Genomic DNA, 21289 nt, shown 5'->3' with positions numbered 1-21289 from the left:
AGAAAACGGGAGCTTTCTTTTCCCAATGCAATGCTAACGCGAACTTTAATAATATGTCACTGTTTCGTATTATCACATTGCATCGTCTGCATTCAGATTAAGCAACATTGAAAACAAAGGCGGATGTTATCAGTGTGTTATCACAGGCTGCTGGATGCTTTCTATAGAGATAGCACTCACATGTGGTGATAAGCTCGAGGCAACTTATGAAATCACATAGTTTTGTTAAGCTTTATGCTAAGCTCGCTCGAAGTTTATAATTGCCGTTAGGCCCTTCTAATTAGGTTTAAATATTAGGATCATCATCTGGGATCCATGAATTGAAAACAATGTGTTCTTTATTATTTAGTATCATTAGCTACTACATGAAACGATTTGCACGAGAAAAATAACTTACAACTTTTTTATCAGTATTGTTCAAATAGTTTCTTCTTTGCATGTATAGATAAGTGAAATAAAATATAAACATTCAAATCTCGAAATTCAAAGATGACTCTCGGCTTAATGGTCAATGTATTCAGATTCGTTTGATTAGTTCACGTTCCGGATCAGTTCAAAAACCAATCGTTTAGAAAATACACTATCCCTAGTTCGCCATTGCACCGGACAAAGTGAGGCTTTGTAACGCTGCGTAATTCGGCACTTAATGAGATTCCTAGTAAACTGTCTGTTTAGCGTGCCAACAAGATGTCAGGTAAACATTGGCAGCACTGCTGAAACGACCACCCAAACTGGTTAAGGACAACCCTACTAGGCTTGTCCCCACCAGTGTACAACGGGAATTTTATTAAATAACTAGCTTTCCGCCCGCGGCTTCGCCCGCGTGTAATTTTGTCTGTTACAGAAAAACAATATCGCGCGCGTATTACTAGTCCAGTCAATGAATGCCTTAACGACGGTGTAGAGAGAAATCCGTGGAACACAATTTCTGACCTCGGGACTTTATTTAGCCTAGTTAGGTGGTGAACATAGCAAAAGTCCCCGCCCTTAGCCCTTGAGCCGGCGGGGAGAGGGGGGTTTAAAGGTATCACTTTTCGGTTTTTCGCTTAATTCTCGGAAACTATGCGTCCTAGTGACATGACTACTATGAACCAAAAAAAGCTTATTCAATTTGCTACAGGTGAGACCGTCAAGTTTTTCTATATCTTGTATAGTTTTTACGGCATCTGCCCGAGAAGGTCTGTAAAATTGGAAATTTTATTGTTGTCTTACATGTTCCTTTAAGGAGAAAATCGACTAAATCAACATTGAGCAAACACTATAGACATGCGGGAGCATGTTAAGCCTAGTTCCAGGGAGGGGACTGCACCGTGCGTATATTTAGACGAACCAATTAGAGCCACTTTTGACTCCTCATCATTCAAAAACTACTGTGCATTAACACTTCAAATTTGGCTCATGTATTGAGACTTGCAAGATAAATATCAGCTTCAAATTTCATAAATATACCTCAAACGGTTATTTAGGTATTGACGTTCAAAAATCGACATTTAGAACACTAAAATCTATCCATCACATGTGAAATGTTAAAATTTACTGATTTTTTATTTGTTCCTTTGTATTTACATAACTACCTTTCTGGATGCCAAATTTGAACCTTCGAGGTCATCTGGAAGTGGTTAGAATTTGGTCTATAGGTCAGACATGTAGATTTTTGGACGTCAATACCTAAAGAACCGTTTGAGGCATATTTATGAAATTTGAAACTGATGTATATCTTGCAAGTCTCAACACATAAGCCAAATTTGAAGTGTTAATGCACAGTAGTTTTTGAGTGATGCGGAGTCAAAAGTGGCTCAAAGTGATTCGTCTAAATATACGCACGGTGCAGTCCCCTCCCTGGAACTAGGCTTAACATGCTCCCGCATGTCTATAATGATTGCTCAATGTTGATTTAGTCGGTTTTCTCCTGATGGGAACGTGTAAGACAAAAATAAATTTTCCAATATTACAGACCTTCTAGAGCAGATGCCGCGAAAACTACACAATTTATAGAAAAACTTGTCTATCTCACCTGTAGCAAATTGAATATGCTTTTTTTGGTTCAAAGTAGTCATGTCACTAGGACGCATAGTTTCCGAGGATTAAGCGAAAAACCGAAAAGTGGCACCTTTAAACCCCCCTCTCCCCGCCGGCTCAAGGGCTAAGGGCGGGGACTTTTGCTATGTTCACCTCCTAACTAGTCTAAATAAAGTCCTGAAGTCAGAAATTGTGTTCTACAGTTTTCCATCTATAATGCTTTATTGACTGGACTATACGTTTATTACGTTTTACTCACCGTTTAGACCTACCCTGGACTACGACAAACATTTTAAAACCAAAATCAGCTCAATCGGCCCAGCCGTTCTCGAGTTTTAATCAGACTAACGAACCTCAATTCATTTTTATTTATATAGATTACTAGCTGACCCGGCGAACTTTGTTCCGCCTTAATGGCAATAAATAAGCAGACTTTTTTTTAATTTCGAACGGGATAAAAAGTATCCTATGTCCTTCTCCTGGCTCTAAACTACCTCCCTGACAATTTTTAGCTAAATCGGTTAAGCCGTTCTTGAGTTATAAGTGGAGTAACTAACACGACTTTCTTTTATATATATAGATTAATTAAATTATTTAATGGGACAGTTATTTATTTTATTTCCGCTGTCGCCACTCCTCCTGCCGGTGGAAACAAAGTGGAGGTAAGCTAATAAGGCAAGGGCTTTAGCCTGTTATTTTGAAACACGTTTTAAACATTAACTTTTAAGAACTGTACTAACATTATCTACTTCTTTACTGTGTGTATGTACTAACTACACAAGCATTTTGATATTGATATGTGTAAGAAAATCAAAAGGTGAGATTTTATTAAACGAACATAGCTACAAACGAAGTTTACGTAAAGCGACCTTCCTCGCAACTCCACTGGTCAGATTTTATTTTTCTTTAGATCTGCCGTATCTTAAGCAGTTTCAAACGAATAAAATAATCCACAGAGACGCAAACAGTAAGATTAAGAAATTGTCTCATACAAATACATAACAAATATCGAAACATTCAGAAAAGATAATTTTATTTCGTAACTTTACGTTATTGCATATCATTTTCCATACAGCTTCTTTTGAATATGTCGTTTAAATAAACAACCTCCAGTCACGTGTTTTACAATCTCACAGTTCGCTACTTACGTGATCATTCAGTTAATTTTGACCTCAGTGTCGTTCGTCTTTGGGCCTAATTTTAGATCCCGTATTTCAGTTAAATCTATACATACAAGCGAATTGGCATCGTTATCTACTGTAAGTGTTGTGCAAGGCGTCACGGGTTGGGTCACTCATGATAAACCGTGTATCAACACGGTTATCAACGCACCAAAAAAATTACAAATTGTTAGTATTTTTCGGTCAATTATCTCAGCTGGACTGCTGAAATGAGGAGATTGACTATATGCGGGTTGATAACTCCAGGATAACCCCTTCATCACGGCAATCTAGTTGTAATAATAGTAATACCTACTCAACAAGTCATGTGCCGTAGATCCTTGAAGATTGCGAGACAACTCAGAGGCGCTCTAAATAATTTACATCCAAATAATAATGTGTATTTGTAATGGAAACAACTGTCATCTGCTGAGGTGAATGTACGCTACTGGAAACGGTCTGAATTAAAATTGACAAAGAAAGACACTATTATTATTATAATTAATATTTCCTCATCAATAATTCACAACTTTATAGCCACGATAACGGCGATGGATGAATTACGTAAACATACCTATTGAAAAATGCATAAGTGACCTTTTGCCCGCAGTGTTCTTGGAAATAGGAAATAGCCTACTTCTTATAAGTAAATATTAGTGTGCTTGCCCCAAATATAAACGGTACTGATGTATTGCTGATCATAGAAGCTAGTATAGGAAGTATTATTAGTTATAATATGGATAAATCATCAGTAATTTAACTACAGTATTATTTGGAATACGAAACATGGAATCCTTACAAAATGTGAACTCTGATCTCGAGCATTAACATAATTTGCATTGTGCATAATAGCATAGGATGTGTCGAATTCAGTAGTATGAAGTGCTTAGCGAGTACTGAAATTTTGTACATGTGGTATCATTTAGGTTATTAATTATTAAGTTAAAATAATTTGCTCGTTAACATAACACCGATTTAATCGGCCTCGTCTCCAAGCTATATGGAATCGATATCAAATTAATGCAATATTACAAAAGCGGAAAAAATCTCAAAATATTTTGCAAAAAAATATTCAACTTATGCAACGCAACGTATTAAGATTCTACTCTGATATATAAGGTCGCAACTGAATGAACTGAATTTGTAGTCCGTTCGTACTGAAGTTATGGAACGCGTGAATCGATGGAAGCATAATTCACAGATTTGCCAATATGGTTCGTCCATTCTGATTTCGCATTCTGCAAATTCCTAGGGGATGCCAGGATTAATACAAGCAAAAGTGCAAGTTTACCTACTCACATTATTTTTTACGACTTACATCGAGAGACTTTCCTAAACTATTTACATTGTTAAAAACCTTTTTTATGGAAATACATATGTACATAACGCTAGAAGATATTAAATTAAATGTCATAAATTGATAAATTTGAGAAGAATATAAATTCACATGAGTCATATAAAGTTGAGTTATTCACCATCTCATTCTTTATTGTAAATGTAAGTGAAATTCTAATAGCATCTCAAAACAATACAGGTGCAAAAAAGCTATACATGCGCAATGGACATGATTTTTGTGTTTTGACAAAGTTTATTTGAAGACCCACCTGTTGAGGTCACTCCATACAGAATCTTCTAAATTACGAAGAGCTGATAAGCCATTTAACGCTATGTGTAGAGACGATAGAAGCTATAGTAGCGTGACCCATCTAGCCGGCAGGAAGTTAAAGATAACTCTCTGATAAAGGTGGGACAAGGATTGGCGGACTCCGCTAAAACTTGTTGCTAACGAACGTGTTTCATGCCAGGGGACGTATTTTTAAAGCATTCGAATTCTAAGTTGCATAAAATTCAATTAATCGTATATTAATTTCTATAAGCCAGTGCAGAATCGAATAGAAATTGGATTTCATATTCTTCGAAATTACACCCTTTAATAAATTCGCAAGAATTCAAAATGGATGAACGACGTAGCATACGCCTAGCTTCCAATATTAAATTTACTCCAATCAAAATCCTTCAACTGTAAAATTAAAACTTTAATATTGGATAGAGGTGGCAAATATCTACGTAGGTAAATTAACAAGCCTTTCTGCGAAACTAAGGTTCTTGTCACCAAAAATACTTTTAGAAGTAAATTCTGCAAATAGGCTTTAAAAGATGCTTTTACACGTTCCAATTTTAATAAGGTGTTGACTTAAACATTTCTTTCTACTTTGAATCTCTTTATCTCCAAAAGCCATTTTATCCTCTAATTTTGTGACTTTTTCACGCAAAAACCACTGAATGGATATTGATGAAGCTTTACAGAATTGATCTTTATACATTAGATTAACATAAAATAGCCATAATTTATAATATTTCTGTGACAAACCAAATTCCATGCGGGTAAAACCGCGGGCAAAAGATATAAAAATAAAACATAAGTGCAGTCAATAAGTTGCGGTTGCAGTTTAATTTCGCAACTAGACCTGACAGGATGCGTTAGTTTATTTGTGCCGTGGCTCATCAAGTGCGTAACTATGTATTTGCTAAGCACGGTGTGTAATAACAGAATAAAGGCCCGTTAACACTGACACTAGGATTGTTGGCGCCCACACTATCGAAGACAATAGTTCTATCTTATTTCTTAAAGAAGTAAGTACTTACCTACTTGTAAATATTTTGCGAAATAAATTGGTATGTGTTTTGTAAAGCTTCAAAACTTATAATAGAACAAAGCTAACAGCTCGGAAATAATTTTCAAATATTACTATTTTTGATAACATCGAGATAATTCAGTGGCACAATCGATGTTGATTAAAAATAAACAGTTTTAAGTCATCGAGGTATGCAATTATCTGGCCTAAGAGTCCTTACGTTGATTTGTTTGCCAATCATAATCCCAAACAACCTGAAACAACTTTTAAGTAAACCCAGACCACTTCGAATTTTATCTGGTTATCGAACTCAATGTCTAAGGGCAAAAAGGTACCACTAAAAATATGGGTTAAACAAAAAATCGACTTTGATACCAAAATGGTTTGTTAGTAAATAAATTGCCTCATCTCGCTGAAATGATAGGTACATAAATATCTAAAAAGCCAATTATTCTAAATAATAAAAAACGCGATAGTCCAAATTAGGTCATTGACACTTGAAGATTTGTTGTGAAGTAGATAACAGGTTATTAAAACGTTGACAATTAATTTAATAATCTTACAAAGCTATTTTGTTGACGACATAAGTATTTTATTTTCACTAAAATATCAAATTGCTAATTGTTACTCACTTTTATTTTTCGCAACATAATCGTTTTAATTTATAGCAGTAGGCATACGTGAAGTATTATAATGAAATAACTACTAAATAGACAACATAAAACTTTTTAATGTCGCGATTTCAATCAGCTGTTTCAAATTGGCATACCTACATACTTTTTGTAAATAGATGGGAAGTAAATAATATTTTGGCTTCTATTCCTTTTATAAATGTTCGTCAATGCTATTGCATTATAGAGCCCGTCCATTCATAGTAAGTTTACAGCTACTGTACTGAAGTTTTGAAAGCTAAAAGTCAAGAATAACAGAAAGAAGAAGTTGGGATTAATCGTTCTAAGAATATAACGCCGTTTTCTCGCAACCACAGACGTAGTTTGCTAAAAGGCTTCACGACTGGTCTAGTGCTAGCGACTGTTACCTGCTGCCCTTAATACAGGGCGTCCCAAATATGATACCGCGTGTTATTGATAATGCGCATTTTGGTGTTAAGTGTTCTTTAAGTTCTGACTTTGATAAAGCTATGAAAATTTATAGAGTACGAGCCTATTTCATCTTTTCGAAAGGAACTAAGAAACATCTACCGGTACCTGTGTAAAGATTCCTTACCTTCGTTTTATAGGTATACGACTCTTCGCTTGAGTACCTAGGGTGCATGCATAGTCTATGAAATAGAGAAAAGTTATTATCAATTTCAAAGTTTACCCAGCCCTTACAAAAATATCTGTAGTAATTAATATCATTATTGGATGAATTTGAGCTGTACTGTTCTACTTCTACTACATAAATCAGCAGAAACGAGTTGTGCAATCAGCCATGACTTTGTGTATAAACATTTGTCAGAAATGGCAAATAGTATATTTTAGTCTCATTATGACAGGCCTCATGGATATTTTTAGTAACGACAAAATTAAATGATGAAGAATAGTTTTTTTTTATCGGTGCTGTTCCGGATGCAACACCCACGTCTTTGTCTAGGGCAATATTTTTATTTATGGCATACACAACAATATTGGAAACAGGTCATTAAGTATTAGGATAGACTTTCAACGTTTTCTAAGTTTTTCTCCATGTGAATACGCTGAAAACAAATTCAAAGTAGCGTATTAACTTACTTCCTGGAAAGGCGGTTGTAAAATAATTATCCCTTAAGCTCAGATTGCAGTTAAGAGCAAACTCATTTTTATTAAAGTCCTTACCGTATATTACTCAAATTACATTTTGTAATAATATGGTCAAAGTAAACGTTTCGTGATGTGCTTGACGTTCAAATTAAAATCCCTACCAATATGACTAAAACTATGACGTCAATGTGTTCAGAGACATGTTTTAAGGCACCTCTATTGTCAAAATGATTTTAGTTGACAACGCTATGTTTACATGAAGCCTATTGGCAATTTGGCTGTAGATTAGAGCCAGGTGCCTCTTCGTTTGACCAATTAAGCGGAACATAACGACGCAACCGAACTAAAGTTGGTGTGCAATGTATGAGGATTTCAGCCAACAATATCAAAGCCTACTCAATCAAGCCGGATATTTACGAACCTGGTGGCGATTCGATGTGTTCTAAACTGAACTAAACGTCAGTAAGTCAGTAACTAAATCAGGTGAGTGAACAGCACACGGTGTTTTCTAAATTTTAACATACTTTGTAAAATTCGATTTTTTCAGCTGTGAACCATGTATTACATGTTTAATAATATTAGAACTAAATGCTTGCATTTCCAAAAAAAAAAACAATACAAAAGTTTTCCTGAGATTAAGTTCCTTTCCTAATTCTTAAAAGCCTGATGATTATTCCCTAATAATCTCTAAGTTTAGGGATGCCTTGACCTCAAAAATTAGTTTTAGTGTAAAACAGGATAGCCGAAATGTTATGAGACTAAATTGGATGCGAGCGTAAACCGCGGGCCGGCTAACACGGCGTAATCAAAAATCAATTAGGTACTAGGCTACTACGATCTTGAAATAAAGTTCAACCGATGCAATAATTTCATGAGAGGCACCACGTTCTGGGAACCAGTTCTCGTAATAAAAATATGTTTATAAATTCAGCCCTCAATCTGAAAATTCTGAACACACTTCCATCGTCAAAACCCGTTTATGTCAGAATGCGCTAGACAATGAACATAAGATTTTAACGCGCTTAAATTGCTACAAGAAATTCGACTCGATATTTTACTAATTTTGGGAATTATGTCAATAAAAGTTGTTAATAGCGTTTCTGAACAAAGGTTTATTTCATGGAGACTGCACGACGCGACGTCATAAAGCGTGTAATTTTTTTACAAGCTTAAGTGGATTATTTCACCTTTAATCGTTCTTGCAATGCATGCTTTGATCTCACCAATGCAATAATCTTTAAAAAATATGTGTTTGCAATTTCTGAGCGCGTAACGAGGTAGACATTGATTTTTTCTTATTATAGCTTCAGGATGTATCTCCTTTAGAGGAAAACAGTATCGAAATGAACTTAGTGCGCGTGCATGCTTACAGAGAGGGAGTTGATTACGGCGTGGCGAGGCGTGAAGCAGACAGGCAAAATGAAGCATACGACAATTTATCAGTGTTCATAGATCGGTAATTTTTCGTTTCTGAAAAACAAAACATTACACCCGAACTTCAATACCTTCGTATTTCCTGGTTGTCTTTTCCAAATTAATGCAAAGCAGGTAAAAAGTTTAAATATGAAACGAGTTTAAAAACATAATTATGATTTTTACTCTAAGTAGTTTTTATTTTGCCATCCTGCTTCAATATAATTTATTTGACGTGACTCTATAAAATACATACTGAAGTAGAACATGGAAAAATATTATGTAAATCAGAGGTAGTAAATCATTATAATGTTAAATGCATTTACTACACTACCTTTGGTTTTTAAAGTTTTGATAGGACTTCACGGGACTTGAAACTGGTTCACATTTTTAAGTTTATATTTTCTAAAGTATAGAAATCAGTGTAGTTTTCCTCGACCCTTATTACTGTTACCTACATAAATAAAAATGATAACTTAAGAAAAAGTAATAAAAGATACAAATGGACTGTAACTGTATATTGGGTATTTTTAAGTGTTAACTTAAAAATACCCTATATCGCCGTGGTTAGATACTAACAAGTACCGACGGAACTAAGTCGGAGCATCATTTTAAATTCCTTGCTCTGAAGACGAGATATTTTTCCTACTTTATTTACGAGTATGACACAAAAGAGTTAGTCAGTTATTTAACTAAGGTAAAACCATTCATATTGTAGAACTGATAAACTATTTCATAAAACTATTTTGGCAAGTGAATGTAACAAATATTCGTAACAACAAAAACAATATTCTTCGGGTTCGTTTTAAATACGCACCAACTTCAAGCTGTTATAAATTACCAACCAACATCCTACATTCTAGAAAATGTATGATATGTATGTAATTGGTGTCACTATTAATTATGGTTGAGAACGTTCTTCTGACTCATACAGGGTGGAAACGATAAGTGATCTCACTCGATTATTTCTAAACTATACAAGATATCTAAAAACTGGTTACTGATCCTGAAAGTGCTTCACAAGCTCTTTCAAACAGTACCAATAATAGGTTACAGAATAAACTGGAACTATCCGAAAATTCAATGTTTCCAGCTTCCATACATTTGATAAAGTTACATAATATTAAAAACTACACAAGATATCGCAAAACTAATTACTGATCCTAAAAGTGCTTCACGAGCTGTATCCAAAGGATCAATAACAGCTTACAGAATAAATTGGATCTATCCAAAAAATCTATGTTTCCATCTTCCATACATTTAGTACTATCACAGTCATGGCCACTTATCTCTTGATAATATTAGCAAGTAAAGCCTAAAACTAATATTTTCCACAAATAATTTTAAATAAGATTCAAGTTCCAAGTTTATTTAACCGACTTTTTAAGTTTATCATTTAACAAAAAATAATTACACTTCTAATATTGTGTGGCTGGCATACATTTAGTATGGAAGCTGGAAACATTGAATTTTCGGATAGTTCCAGTTTATTCTGTAACCTATTATTGGTATCGTTTGAAAGAGCTTGTGGAGCACTTTCAGGATCAGTAACCAGTTTTCCTATATCTTGTATAGTTTAGAAATAATCGAGTGAGATCACTTATCGTTTCCACCCTGTATATAAACTTTGGACTAGCCAAAAATAGGCTCAATTTTAACCCCGGTGTCACATTGTATAATGTTTTCACAGAGACCTTACCACCTCGATTGGATAAAAGGCTCAAATTTCCCTGAAAGCAAAGATATTTTCACGAATTGTCAGGTAGGTTTATAACAATGCAATTATCAAACTGTCAAACCTAAACCTATGCTCTACCTAGAAATCGGACCTAGAATATTTGGTAAAATATTCGTATGCTCTATCAGAAATTGGACCAATATTATCTTGGTGAAATACTAGTGCCAAGTCTAACCACTAATCCTAGGACACATAACTTACATAACCATAAAAACTCAGATGTTGATTTAGTATTTCATTTGTATTGCATTTTGTACCGCTATCCCAACTTATAAAGTTGCGTTAAATCGTTTCAAACAAAATATTACCTCTGACGATACGATTAAATCCATGTGTGATTAAAGAAATGAACCTGTATTTTATTTACGCCGTAAACGATGAAAGCTTTTAAGAAGTTTGCTGTTGTCAAGATGGAAAATTGAGTTCGCGCATACGCCACTAAGTGTACGATATATGTAAGTGTGTAACGCTGATTGCGCTCACCTCTGGAAAGGAACTCGGCTTTCAGTTTGATAGGACTATTAGGAAGTTGGTTCACACAGCGGTACATCAGTTATAGAGAGCTAAATTCTAATTACCCACAACTAGATTAAACTTATGAAGATGCACTGCAAACGCTTTAGTGAGAACTAATCTTAACGTTACCGAGAATGTTGGAATTGAGTTTATTAAACGGTTGGTAAGCTAAAAATACTTGGGAGTGTAATTAATCCACAGCTTTATTGGTCTCATAACTATTGACTTAAAGCTTAACAGTTTCAAAGAACTTCCAGCAGTGGTCGATATTGTGGAATTAGAAAATGTATTGGATATTTTATTTATAAAACAAACTGCATTGAAAAGGATTGTTGTTTTTACTTTTATTTATTATTTTTTTGTAAATAGACGGGTCTGTAATAATATGAGAGATTTTATGAAAGTTATTACGAGTACGTGCACGAAATTGAAAATGGTAAAAAGCAAAAGAAAAACGGATAAAATAGCTCAAATTTTCACGATTACGGAATAATGTGAATTCTGAGAAGTGACTTGAGTTGAGAGGCTAACGGTGAACAACTCGCAAAGTTATTCTGTTATGTCTACGCCTTACCGTAGATCAAGATGTGATCATAGAAACATTATCTCTCTAAGATTTTGCATATTGTTAGATTCGTTATATCGTAATAAATGGTCGTGGTAAATGGTCAATTATACCGTTTTTATAGCCTTATTATTTGTCTATTTAACTATATATAACTATCGTCTACATACTAGTCATAAACATTATAAATATGCTAAACATTAATTGGATTGGAATGTGTTTAAATGCACCAGGTAACTTACTTTGCACATCTAATTATTGTCAGTTAAAATAATTGCGTAGAGCACCTACGCTCTCTGGCAGGAATTATATCCAGTTATAAAATATTTTTTAACTTTGCATGGAAAACTTATTACGGAGCTCTTCTTACATAACATGGCTATTAATACATTTAATCACCAACTGCTTGTATCGCAAATTTTCGAGTGTTGTGATATAACGTAAAATACTTTAAAAATAGCTAAATAAATCCTTTGATGATTACTGTTAATTTAATTGTGACGAAATATAGAGTTCTGTTAAAATTTCTTGTATTATTTTTGTAATTAAATTACCAATTGCTTGTATCGCAAATTTTCGAGTGCTGTGACATAACATAAAATACAAAAACAGCTCAATAAATCCTTTGATGATTACTTATAATTTCATTGTAACGAAATATAGAGTTTTGTAAAAATCTCTAGTATTATTATTAATTGTAGGTAAGTAATTCTTATTAATGTTTAAAATAAAAAGCTAGCCCCTCACTTATTTTTGGGCACTGACTGATATTTATTATGTCATTGTAGATGCTCGTCATCAAGTAAACCGCATTTTTTTGTATTGAACTAACTCGATTGAACTGATTCTTGGTTTTTTGTTTGCTCGTCTTTCTAAGTTGTACGAATTAGTTTATTTTAAGCTTCATCTGCGGATGTGAGTAGGATAGGACTTAAATCTACAAGACTTAGTTGAATAACATCCTGCAATCGAAACCTACGCCTAAAAATATTTATTTATTTATTTAAGGATAGTACACAGCACAATATCAATCTGTAATAACAATGTTTTTATCCTTGCTCAGTATTTATAGAACCGGACTCAACGTTGAACGATTTTCGAGAAAGATCTTACTTAAGTGTACGGATTTTATTATTAGTATTTTATTTATTACTAGCTGACCCGGCGAACTTCGTACCGCCTTAGCGTAGAGATTTTCTTAATATTTTTTTCCGTAAGAACCATCCTTGGACTTCCACAAACATTTAAAAAAAAGAATTATCGAAATCGGTTCAGCCGTTCACACGTGATGCCGTGACAACGCGAAACGGGTTTCATTTTTATATATATAGATTTTATCTTACGACTATAATAGGAATCAGGCGTCTATAGATACTTCTCGTTCATCGCGAATGTCTGTATCGTGCTTTAGCGGAGCTTAGTACTCGCAACGTAACACAGCGTGAGCGTGAGCGGCCAGATTAAAAGTACATATTTGTAAGATATTTTCCTGCTAATTTTACATGGTTATGAAAATTGATAGAATGGATTCCGAGGCAAATTAGGCATAGGAGTGAGATATTTGTGTTTTATAATAATAAAAAAAAACTTAATTTATTACGTCTTCAAATTATGAAGCTTCAATTTAGCGTTCGATAAATAAGGGTTAGATGTGTACTTTTATACTCGTATTATGCAAAAAAGGATTCACAGACACCAGCTTTTGGCCTGCTCTGTTTACGGTATGAATAGGCTCTTAGATTTTGTACCTAATTGTTTGCAGCTATCGTTCCGCTAAGATTTCTGACTGCGTACTCAGACTATACTACTAAGCGCAAATGCCGTTATCTCGATAAAGGTTTATTTTAGGATCACTAGATCGCGACATCTTGCCTGTAATAGGCATTTTGACATTTTAGAGATTACATTTCCTAGTAATACGGTTATTTCCCTTGTAACACTGTATTTCATAGTTCCGCAGGTTCGTAACTGATTTCTATTCATCGTGTCACCTAACAAGCAAAGTTATTTTGTAGAGTTCCAATATTGTGCATATTATAACTGAAGTTTATGAAGTTGATACTTCGAAGAAAATGAAGTATTCTTGGTCGTATTTCTCACTTACAAAAGTAAGAATCTCATGTGTTTTGTTATTTACTACACACATTATTCCAACAAAATGCTTAAATATTTCGGACATCTTAAATCATTATTGTTTCAAGTTTATTAAAATGTTGTGTCTGAGTTTTCTCGGAAAACTGAGGCGAAAATTATAATTTTTTTGAGCTTCAAATAGCACAAAATTTTTAAACCACATAAGTAAAAAATATAAGTACGAATAAATTAGTTTTCTTAAATTTTAGTCCCATTAATTGAGATTTTCAGAATAAAAAATACGGGTTGAATAAAAGAGTGAATAAAAGAGAGCCTAAATACAATCATTTCTTGTAAGTATTTAAATTATATGGTCACTGACAAAGTTATTTTTTAAAAGATGCTGTTAGCTATTGTATGGCACCATACAATTTTGCGACCTTGAAGCTAGGTGTAAATACAGGAAAACATACTGTAATACTACATTACGTCATTTTTATGCTACGTTTTTTGGCAGCTCTTTCTAACTTAAACTTACTATCATTGAATATTTATATTCAGCTTATTTTTTAAATTGTTACACATTCTTCACAACGCTAAGATATCTCGGGTGTCGTCTAAAATAAATAAAAGGCACTGAGAACTAGATCTATTGAAAGTAAGAGCAAAATAATAATAGCCGACATTACTTTTTAATTTTAATAAATTCAAGTTATAACTGGACTAAACTAGCTGAAGTTAATGTCTCTACACTCTCAAAAATTTCACAAACTTAAGTATCTTAAACTATCTATATCAGAAATCCTCTTCGAACCGAATTTAGTAATGTTAATTAAGTTAACACCATCTAAGCTATTGCTAGACTTAATCACTTTGCCGGACAGCAAGCACATTTTTTTGGCAACTTCAAATAACATTCATCGCATCGCAAAACTATCAGACAACTTTAAAAATTACCGGTACCATTGAAAACCGTTTCGAAATTTAAGCAAAGCTAGCACAGTCAAAATTGCAATCCTATTATATGAAAATAAGGTTAAATTAATTATTTGACACAAAACGGTGCCCGAAAGTCGTAAAATTAAAATATTTTCAGTTGTTGCACAAACTGCCACCGTCAGTAACAATGAACTCAATACATTGCTCTCCAAAAATATTTTAGCGTTAAAACTTTGTCAGCTTATTGGGAATTAAAAAAACAACCGAAACTCGTCGCTAAGAACTGCAAAAAGTTTTGCAAAAGAATGTTTCAGTCGGCGCGGCGAGCGAGTCGGCCGGCTTTCGGCGAAATCTCTGGAAGGACTTACCTGGACTACCAGGGAGGCGGAGATGAGCAGAAGCACCGCCACGGGGACCCCTCTGGGCCTCATCGTGGCTCGACGGTGAAACTCGAATGTTGAAAAGTTTCAATTGGAGGCCGGCAGGAGCAGTAGCTGCGACCGCGCGACGCCCCAGTCGGACCGCGAATGATGCCTGCGAGCGAGCGCCTCCGGTCCTCCACAAGTTTTCGTCCAAACGTCAAACCGCACGCAGCGGCTCCGACTTGCATCGCGGCCTACGCGAGGAATGCGCTTTGTTCACCTATAAACACGAAATTCGACTCACTGACAAACCAAAAAACGTACACTGAATTAATATGGCCAACATACTTACGCACTGATGTTGCTTCAGACAGCTATGCAATTGTTTCTATACATAAATGTTTTATGCAAATATGTTTTAAAAAGAGTAGTGTAATACATTTTGCTCTCACGGAGCCTCAGCCCTGCAAAGTTCCATGACCTCTCCTGCGCTTATCACTTTGGCGCTTGGTGATTACAACGGCGTAAATCCGAATTTCTGATTTGATAAAACGAGCCTTATTATTAAATAAACAAAGATTACAGCAGTTGAAAAATGATTCAATAGTATGATATCGCTATTTACTCGTCACACCCAATTCCGTCTCATAATGCCTACAGTGCATACTTCCTTCTTAAAAACCCAAAAGTACACATTTTGTCATTTTGTGTAGTACATGCAAAAAATTCAAGGTCATTATTAAATATTAAATAAAGCATTTCTGTACATTGCCAGCTTTTAAAATATTTTAGTTAATAAATTATTATAATGGTTAACAAATACAAAATTTCAAATACAATATTAGTTGAATAACTATTGTTTTCGGCATGATGATGCAATTTGTATCATAAATTGTGGTGAATGACCTAATTTTATCTACATACTCAATGCTATTTGCGAGTATGTAGGAATATCCAAGTAGACCAGTTATTTAGTAGTTTTACCTCGAATGTTTTCCGGGGGTAATGAAAATTGGTAGGTACATATTTATATAGATTTCGATGTGCTCTTTACGAATTTCAACCACATTTCATACCATTGACACTTACCTCAATTATAACCTTGTGTACTTATCATTGTTATTGTTACTAGCAAATAGAGAATTAGAGAAACTAAAACTAGAGAAAATTTCCTCCCACCTTGTAAAGTGGGGATGAATTTTTTTTTATCTTCTACCCCATCGTGTGGGGGTATCGTTGGATAGGTCTTTTAAAATGGCTCAAGGGTTTTAAGACTATTTTTCCATTTAGGGATCTGTTTGCAAGTTATTAAAGTTTAAAGTGCCAATTTTTGTTCGAGTAGGACGTTCCCCCCTCTAAAAACTAAACTGTTGGCTTGAAAAATCTGAAAAAATTCATAATGATACTGCTTTTCATGAACTTTCAAGGAAAACTATAACGGTTAAGATACATCAGTTAGTTTAAGTTTAATAGTCATTTAACTCATGTATTATAAAATGTCTTATGAAAATTATTTAGAAGAAAATATTAAAAGTGACTTTAGATGAAGTAATTTGCTTGCTTCTGAAATATATTGTGTTAACGACGGACAACTACGGAACCCTACACTGCGCGTGACACGACACGCACTAGGCCAATTTTTATTCAATTCTATCGCAATGTATTAAGATATTTTAACATTCTAAGAGTCCACCTTCGCGTTTTTAAATGAATTTTAAATTGACTACTTAGGTTGGTTATCGTAAGTACATACATGCGCAAATCTTTTATGTAGGCCAAAAAAAAATTAGAATTGATTTCTCATGAAGAAAAAAAAAACATTTTCGTTCGTTTCAGCCGAATGACGATGTCCACAGCTGGACAAAGGCCTCCCCCTTGATTCTTTATTGGCACAAAATATATTTCGAAAGACAAAGAATCCACTGCCTTAGATGGGACTCAAACCCACAAACGCTTGTCGCCTGCTCTCATCACTGAGCTATAGTCGCATAATAATAATTACGTTACCCGGTTCTTAGGTCACAGAGTAAATCGCCGAGACGCCGACAGACTTGATTTTAACAGAGTAATAGTTACTTCCAGGGTAGATTTGTGTGTAGTGGTAGAGAAGTTTCGCAACTGAAATAAGAAAGGTCGTGTATTCGAGCCCCATTTGAAGTAGTCATAAGATTTATTTTGTTAAAACACTTTTCTACATTTATGGACTTGCTTGATTTGTATAGAATTTAGACTACATATTATCGTGGCGTATCGGCATGTCCGAGACACGCCGCGCTCTTTATTTGGTATGCAAACCACAATGAAAGCGGCCGCGTGTAGTATTGTAGCTCTGCTTAATAATAGTAAATTAGTAGTAGTAGATGTCATCGAACCGAATGATCATCATCGAATTCAAAACCATCAAAAATAAATTTGACTTTAGTTCTTTTAATGGAAAAAAAGACATTAATTAATTTATTTTTATTTTTCTGTTAAATTATCATCCCAATCTTTAAATTGAGCAGTTTTCAATACCTATTAAAAAGACCTATTATGTTTAGCTTTGATTATGTACCTACTGTGACATTACTTGTTTTTTCTCTGTTTCCCCTTCTATAAAAACTCAAAAGACTTTAATTTTCAATTTTAAAGCTGTTTTTGGTTGTACGATTTTTTTTGCTATTTCATCCCATAGATCTTCTCTCACGTTATTATTGTGATATTCTTTACTTCTAGTATGCCATAATGGATTATGGGAGCCATTAAGACAAATTGCAGTTTCGTTATCCAATTTACTTGATAAAATACGTCCGTCCACACACACAACCATCGGCAAACCAACACTAACACCGTTCGCGCGCGCGGCAGGTAGCTCTCGGTCTACTGCCGCGCGCGGCAGGCGTCTTATGGTGCGTCCAGAGTGGGCGAATTTGCTCGCGCGGCAAACTCAACATCCTGCTCACTCAAGAGCAGAGTGAGCAGGATGACCAGCGTGCCGCGCGAGCAAATTCGCCCAGTCTGGACGCAGCATTATTATAGCGCGGCTAGCCGCCAACCGTGCTCAAATGCCGCGTTGTATTTGGACACACCTTTAGAAAAGCACTCGTAAAAGTGCTACAAAAATCAATCTGAAATGTAACACAAGTCTATAGTGGTGCGGAAAAATTGTATCTCACTTATTATTATTCGTTTATTTAACTTTAAATTTAGTTTTTAAATTTTTTTACACTGTAATTTTTCTAATACAATTTATAAATTATAAAAAAAGACATTAAAAAATATATAAACTAGACTGTCCGCCGATTATATTATTATTCACTTTCGCGGAACTAAATGTTGATTTAACCCTTGCACAGTATGTTATGAGACTGTATAATCGGACATTCTCATTTATTTGATGAACCGTATAGAGCTCAGTTATACAAACATGATAGTAAAACTCCCGTTTGAAAATTCCACGTAGTTTTCGCGGTATAAAAATTCAAAGTTACCTATTTTTTTACTTCAAAATTATGCAAAAATATTCTCACTCGTTAACTAATAACATTTAATTCAGAATTGTTATAATACTTCATAGAGCTCTTAAAACTACACGTAATAAGCGTATTAAGTGCTTCGTAAACGCATTCAGTTAATTAGGAAAAATTATTTTAGTGATTTTTGTTTTTATTTTTTTTTCTCAATTATACCTTAATATATGCAAACATTTTTAATTGCAAGATATAGTCTGATATTTAATCTAATTGTATAAAAAAAATCAGCTTTAAATTCCGTGATATATTTGAGGAAAATTAAATTGAAAATATGCGCCATATAGAATTGTAAATTTCCCATCACTTTTAATAGCAATATTTCTTTTGGATGTTTAAATATCATCAGCTCGATTGTACCAAATTATTGTATAGACATTCGATTTACATAGGTTTCAAATCGATGAGAAAATTATTAAAGGTAGGATAAATTCGACTTCCTAGATTTGTTTACATACTTTTTTAGTTAGTTACTTACATACAGTTAGTTAGTTAGTTAGTTAGTTACTTAATATAAGAGTGTTAAAAAAGAAAAAAAGACTCGACTTGAGAACCTCCTCCTTTTTTTGAAGTCGGTTAAAAACAATGTGAATGTGACTTTTTAGAACCTTCAACACTATGCACATAACAGGCGGGATTTGAAACTTTTTAGACCTGAATTATTCCTTCCAAAATTGTCGACCCTAGACTTGTAAAAATTTTATTAAGACGTTTTATGTTTTTTCTCAAATATATCACGGAGTTTAAAGCTGATTTTATTAATACAATTAGATTAAATATCAGACTATATCTTGCAATTAAAAATGTTTGCATATATTAAGGTATAATTGAGAAAAAAAATAAAAACAAAAATCACTAAAATCATTTTTCCTAATTAACTGAATGCGTTTACGAAGCACTTAATACGCTTATTACGTGTAATTTTAAGAGCTCTATGAAGTATTATAACAATTCTGAATTAAATGTTATTAGTTAACGAGTGAGAATATTTTTGCATAATTTTGAAGTAAAAAAATAGGTAACTTTGAATTTTTATACCGCGAAAACTACGTGGAATTTTCAAACGGGAGTTTTACTATCATGTTTGTATAACTGAGCTCTATACGTTTCATCAAATCAATGAGAATGTCCGTTTATACAGTCCCATAACACACTGTGCCTTGATCTGTTGGTTGTTGAATTACTGCCATAGTATTTTAAACATTGCGCAAATGGATTAAGGTTCAAAACTTTTTCATTGGGTACTTTTTTCTATTGCTAATTGTAGGATAGTTGTCATGAAAAAATTGGTTCACTATTATAATGGAATGTTCAGTTCGATCAAAAACTATCGGTATGCCCTTTGCTGTCAGGTTGTGATAGAATTAAAAGTAGATTTTTTGGTGCGTATGAAATCTGTGTCGACCCAATCGGATCAAACGACCACAGGACATATTAATTCTACGAACTCTTTGAACGACGGGTTTCTGTTAGTCAAATAAAATAACATGTAAATCCAATAACTACGCGATTGCGAACGCAAAAGCTTTGACAGTTGTACTGAAAACTTTGAGGGCTTTATTAAAAATATTTCCAGAAGCTATTTTTCTGCCTCTAAGTGACGAATAGTTTTAAGTAGTAAAGACTGGAATCCCAGCACACCCAGACGCGACCAAATCAAATTCATCAGTTGTCAAAAAATCACGGAAGGAAAAATTATGGAGTAAATTATTCTTTGGGAGATGCCTTGTTTTAGCAGTGTCATTTGGCTGAAACGAACGAAATTATTCCTTATGTGAACAAAGTTTGGAATTCCGCCTTGATCGCAAGTGAGAGCTCACTTGCTTATTTTTAATATTTGACTGTCAGGCGGTAAAAAGTTCGCTGGTCCAGCTAGTATTAGATTAAAGCTATCTCTATCAAGCAACATTTCTGGCCATGAGATTAAGCATTTAATAGGCAGCAATGAAAATTTTCAAGAAGTTGTACACTATAAAGGGTTAAAACAATAGCTTGGTGCCATGTACCGTTTCTACCAAAACAGGATAAGTCTGACATTAGGACCTGTAGGGCCATTGATCCACACAAGTTCAATTACCTGTTTAGTAGTTCATACCTGTACCGGTTTTATCCGCGTCCCGGGTTCGATTCCTGGACGAAATAAACATAGGTCCTACCTACATAAAATGCAAGGGTACATTTCGTTCTTCTGTCATTGTGCGCGAGAAGAAAATTAACTATCCGGTCTTAGGTAATTTTACGCCTTGGCGTTTAGTTCTATTCTATTGTAGATAGTATAGGTAATTCAATATTTCGTTTTAGATTGTGAGTTAGTAATTAACCCTTAACCACCTAGCACCTATTTCTGTCCTTTAACCACCTACGTGCGGTCACAGAGACCGCTAATAAATTATTGCGATTATTTTGGGATCTGTGATAAGAAATTAAAGTTCGATTAAATAAAATGCATGTCTATACCTATTGGCTTTATTTAAGCGTCACAAATTAGCAAAAGTAATATAAAAGTTTTATAAAAATGGAATAATATCTATGAAATAAGGAATATGGCACCAAAAATAACTGTACTAAGAACATGAGATCTTTATTCTAAAATACTTAAATTTTTCACTTCTTTTTC

General features: G+C 34.2%; 1 protein-coding gene across 1 annotated transcript in view; it reads right to left on the bottom strand.

The window, feature by feature from the left end:
* LOC135087020 (basement membrane-specific heparan sulfate proteoglycan core protein-like) overlaps positions 1-15347 on the bottom strand; it is a 235366-nt gene extending 220019 nt beyond the window's left edge. Inside the window, exon 1 of the mRNA XM_063981873.1 lies at positions 15170-15347. Coding sequence (XP_063837943.1) covers positions 15170-15232 — 63 coding nt within the window. The 5' untranslated portion in view covers positions 15233-15347. The remainder of the gene's footprint in view (positions 1-15169) is intronic.
* Between the last annotated feature and the right edge of the window lie 5942 nt (positions 15348-21289).

This window comes from Ostrinia nubilalis, chromosome Z (genome assembly GCF_963855985.1).
Source record: "Ostrinia nubilalis chromosome Z, ilOstNubi1.1, whole genome shotgun sequence".
Classification (NCBI taxonomy): domain Eukaryota; kingdom Metazoa; phylum Arthropoda; class Insecta; order Lepidoptera; family Crambidae; genus Ostrinia; species Ostrinia nubilalis.
This window is presented reverse-complemented; position numbering and strand designations above follow the sequence as displayed.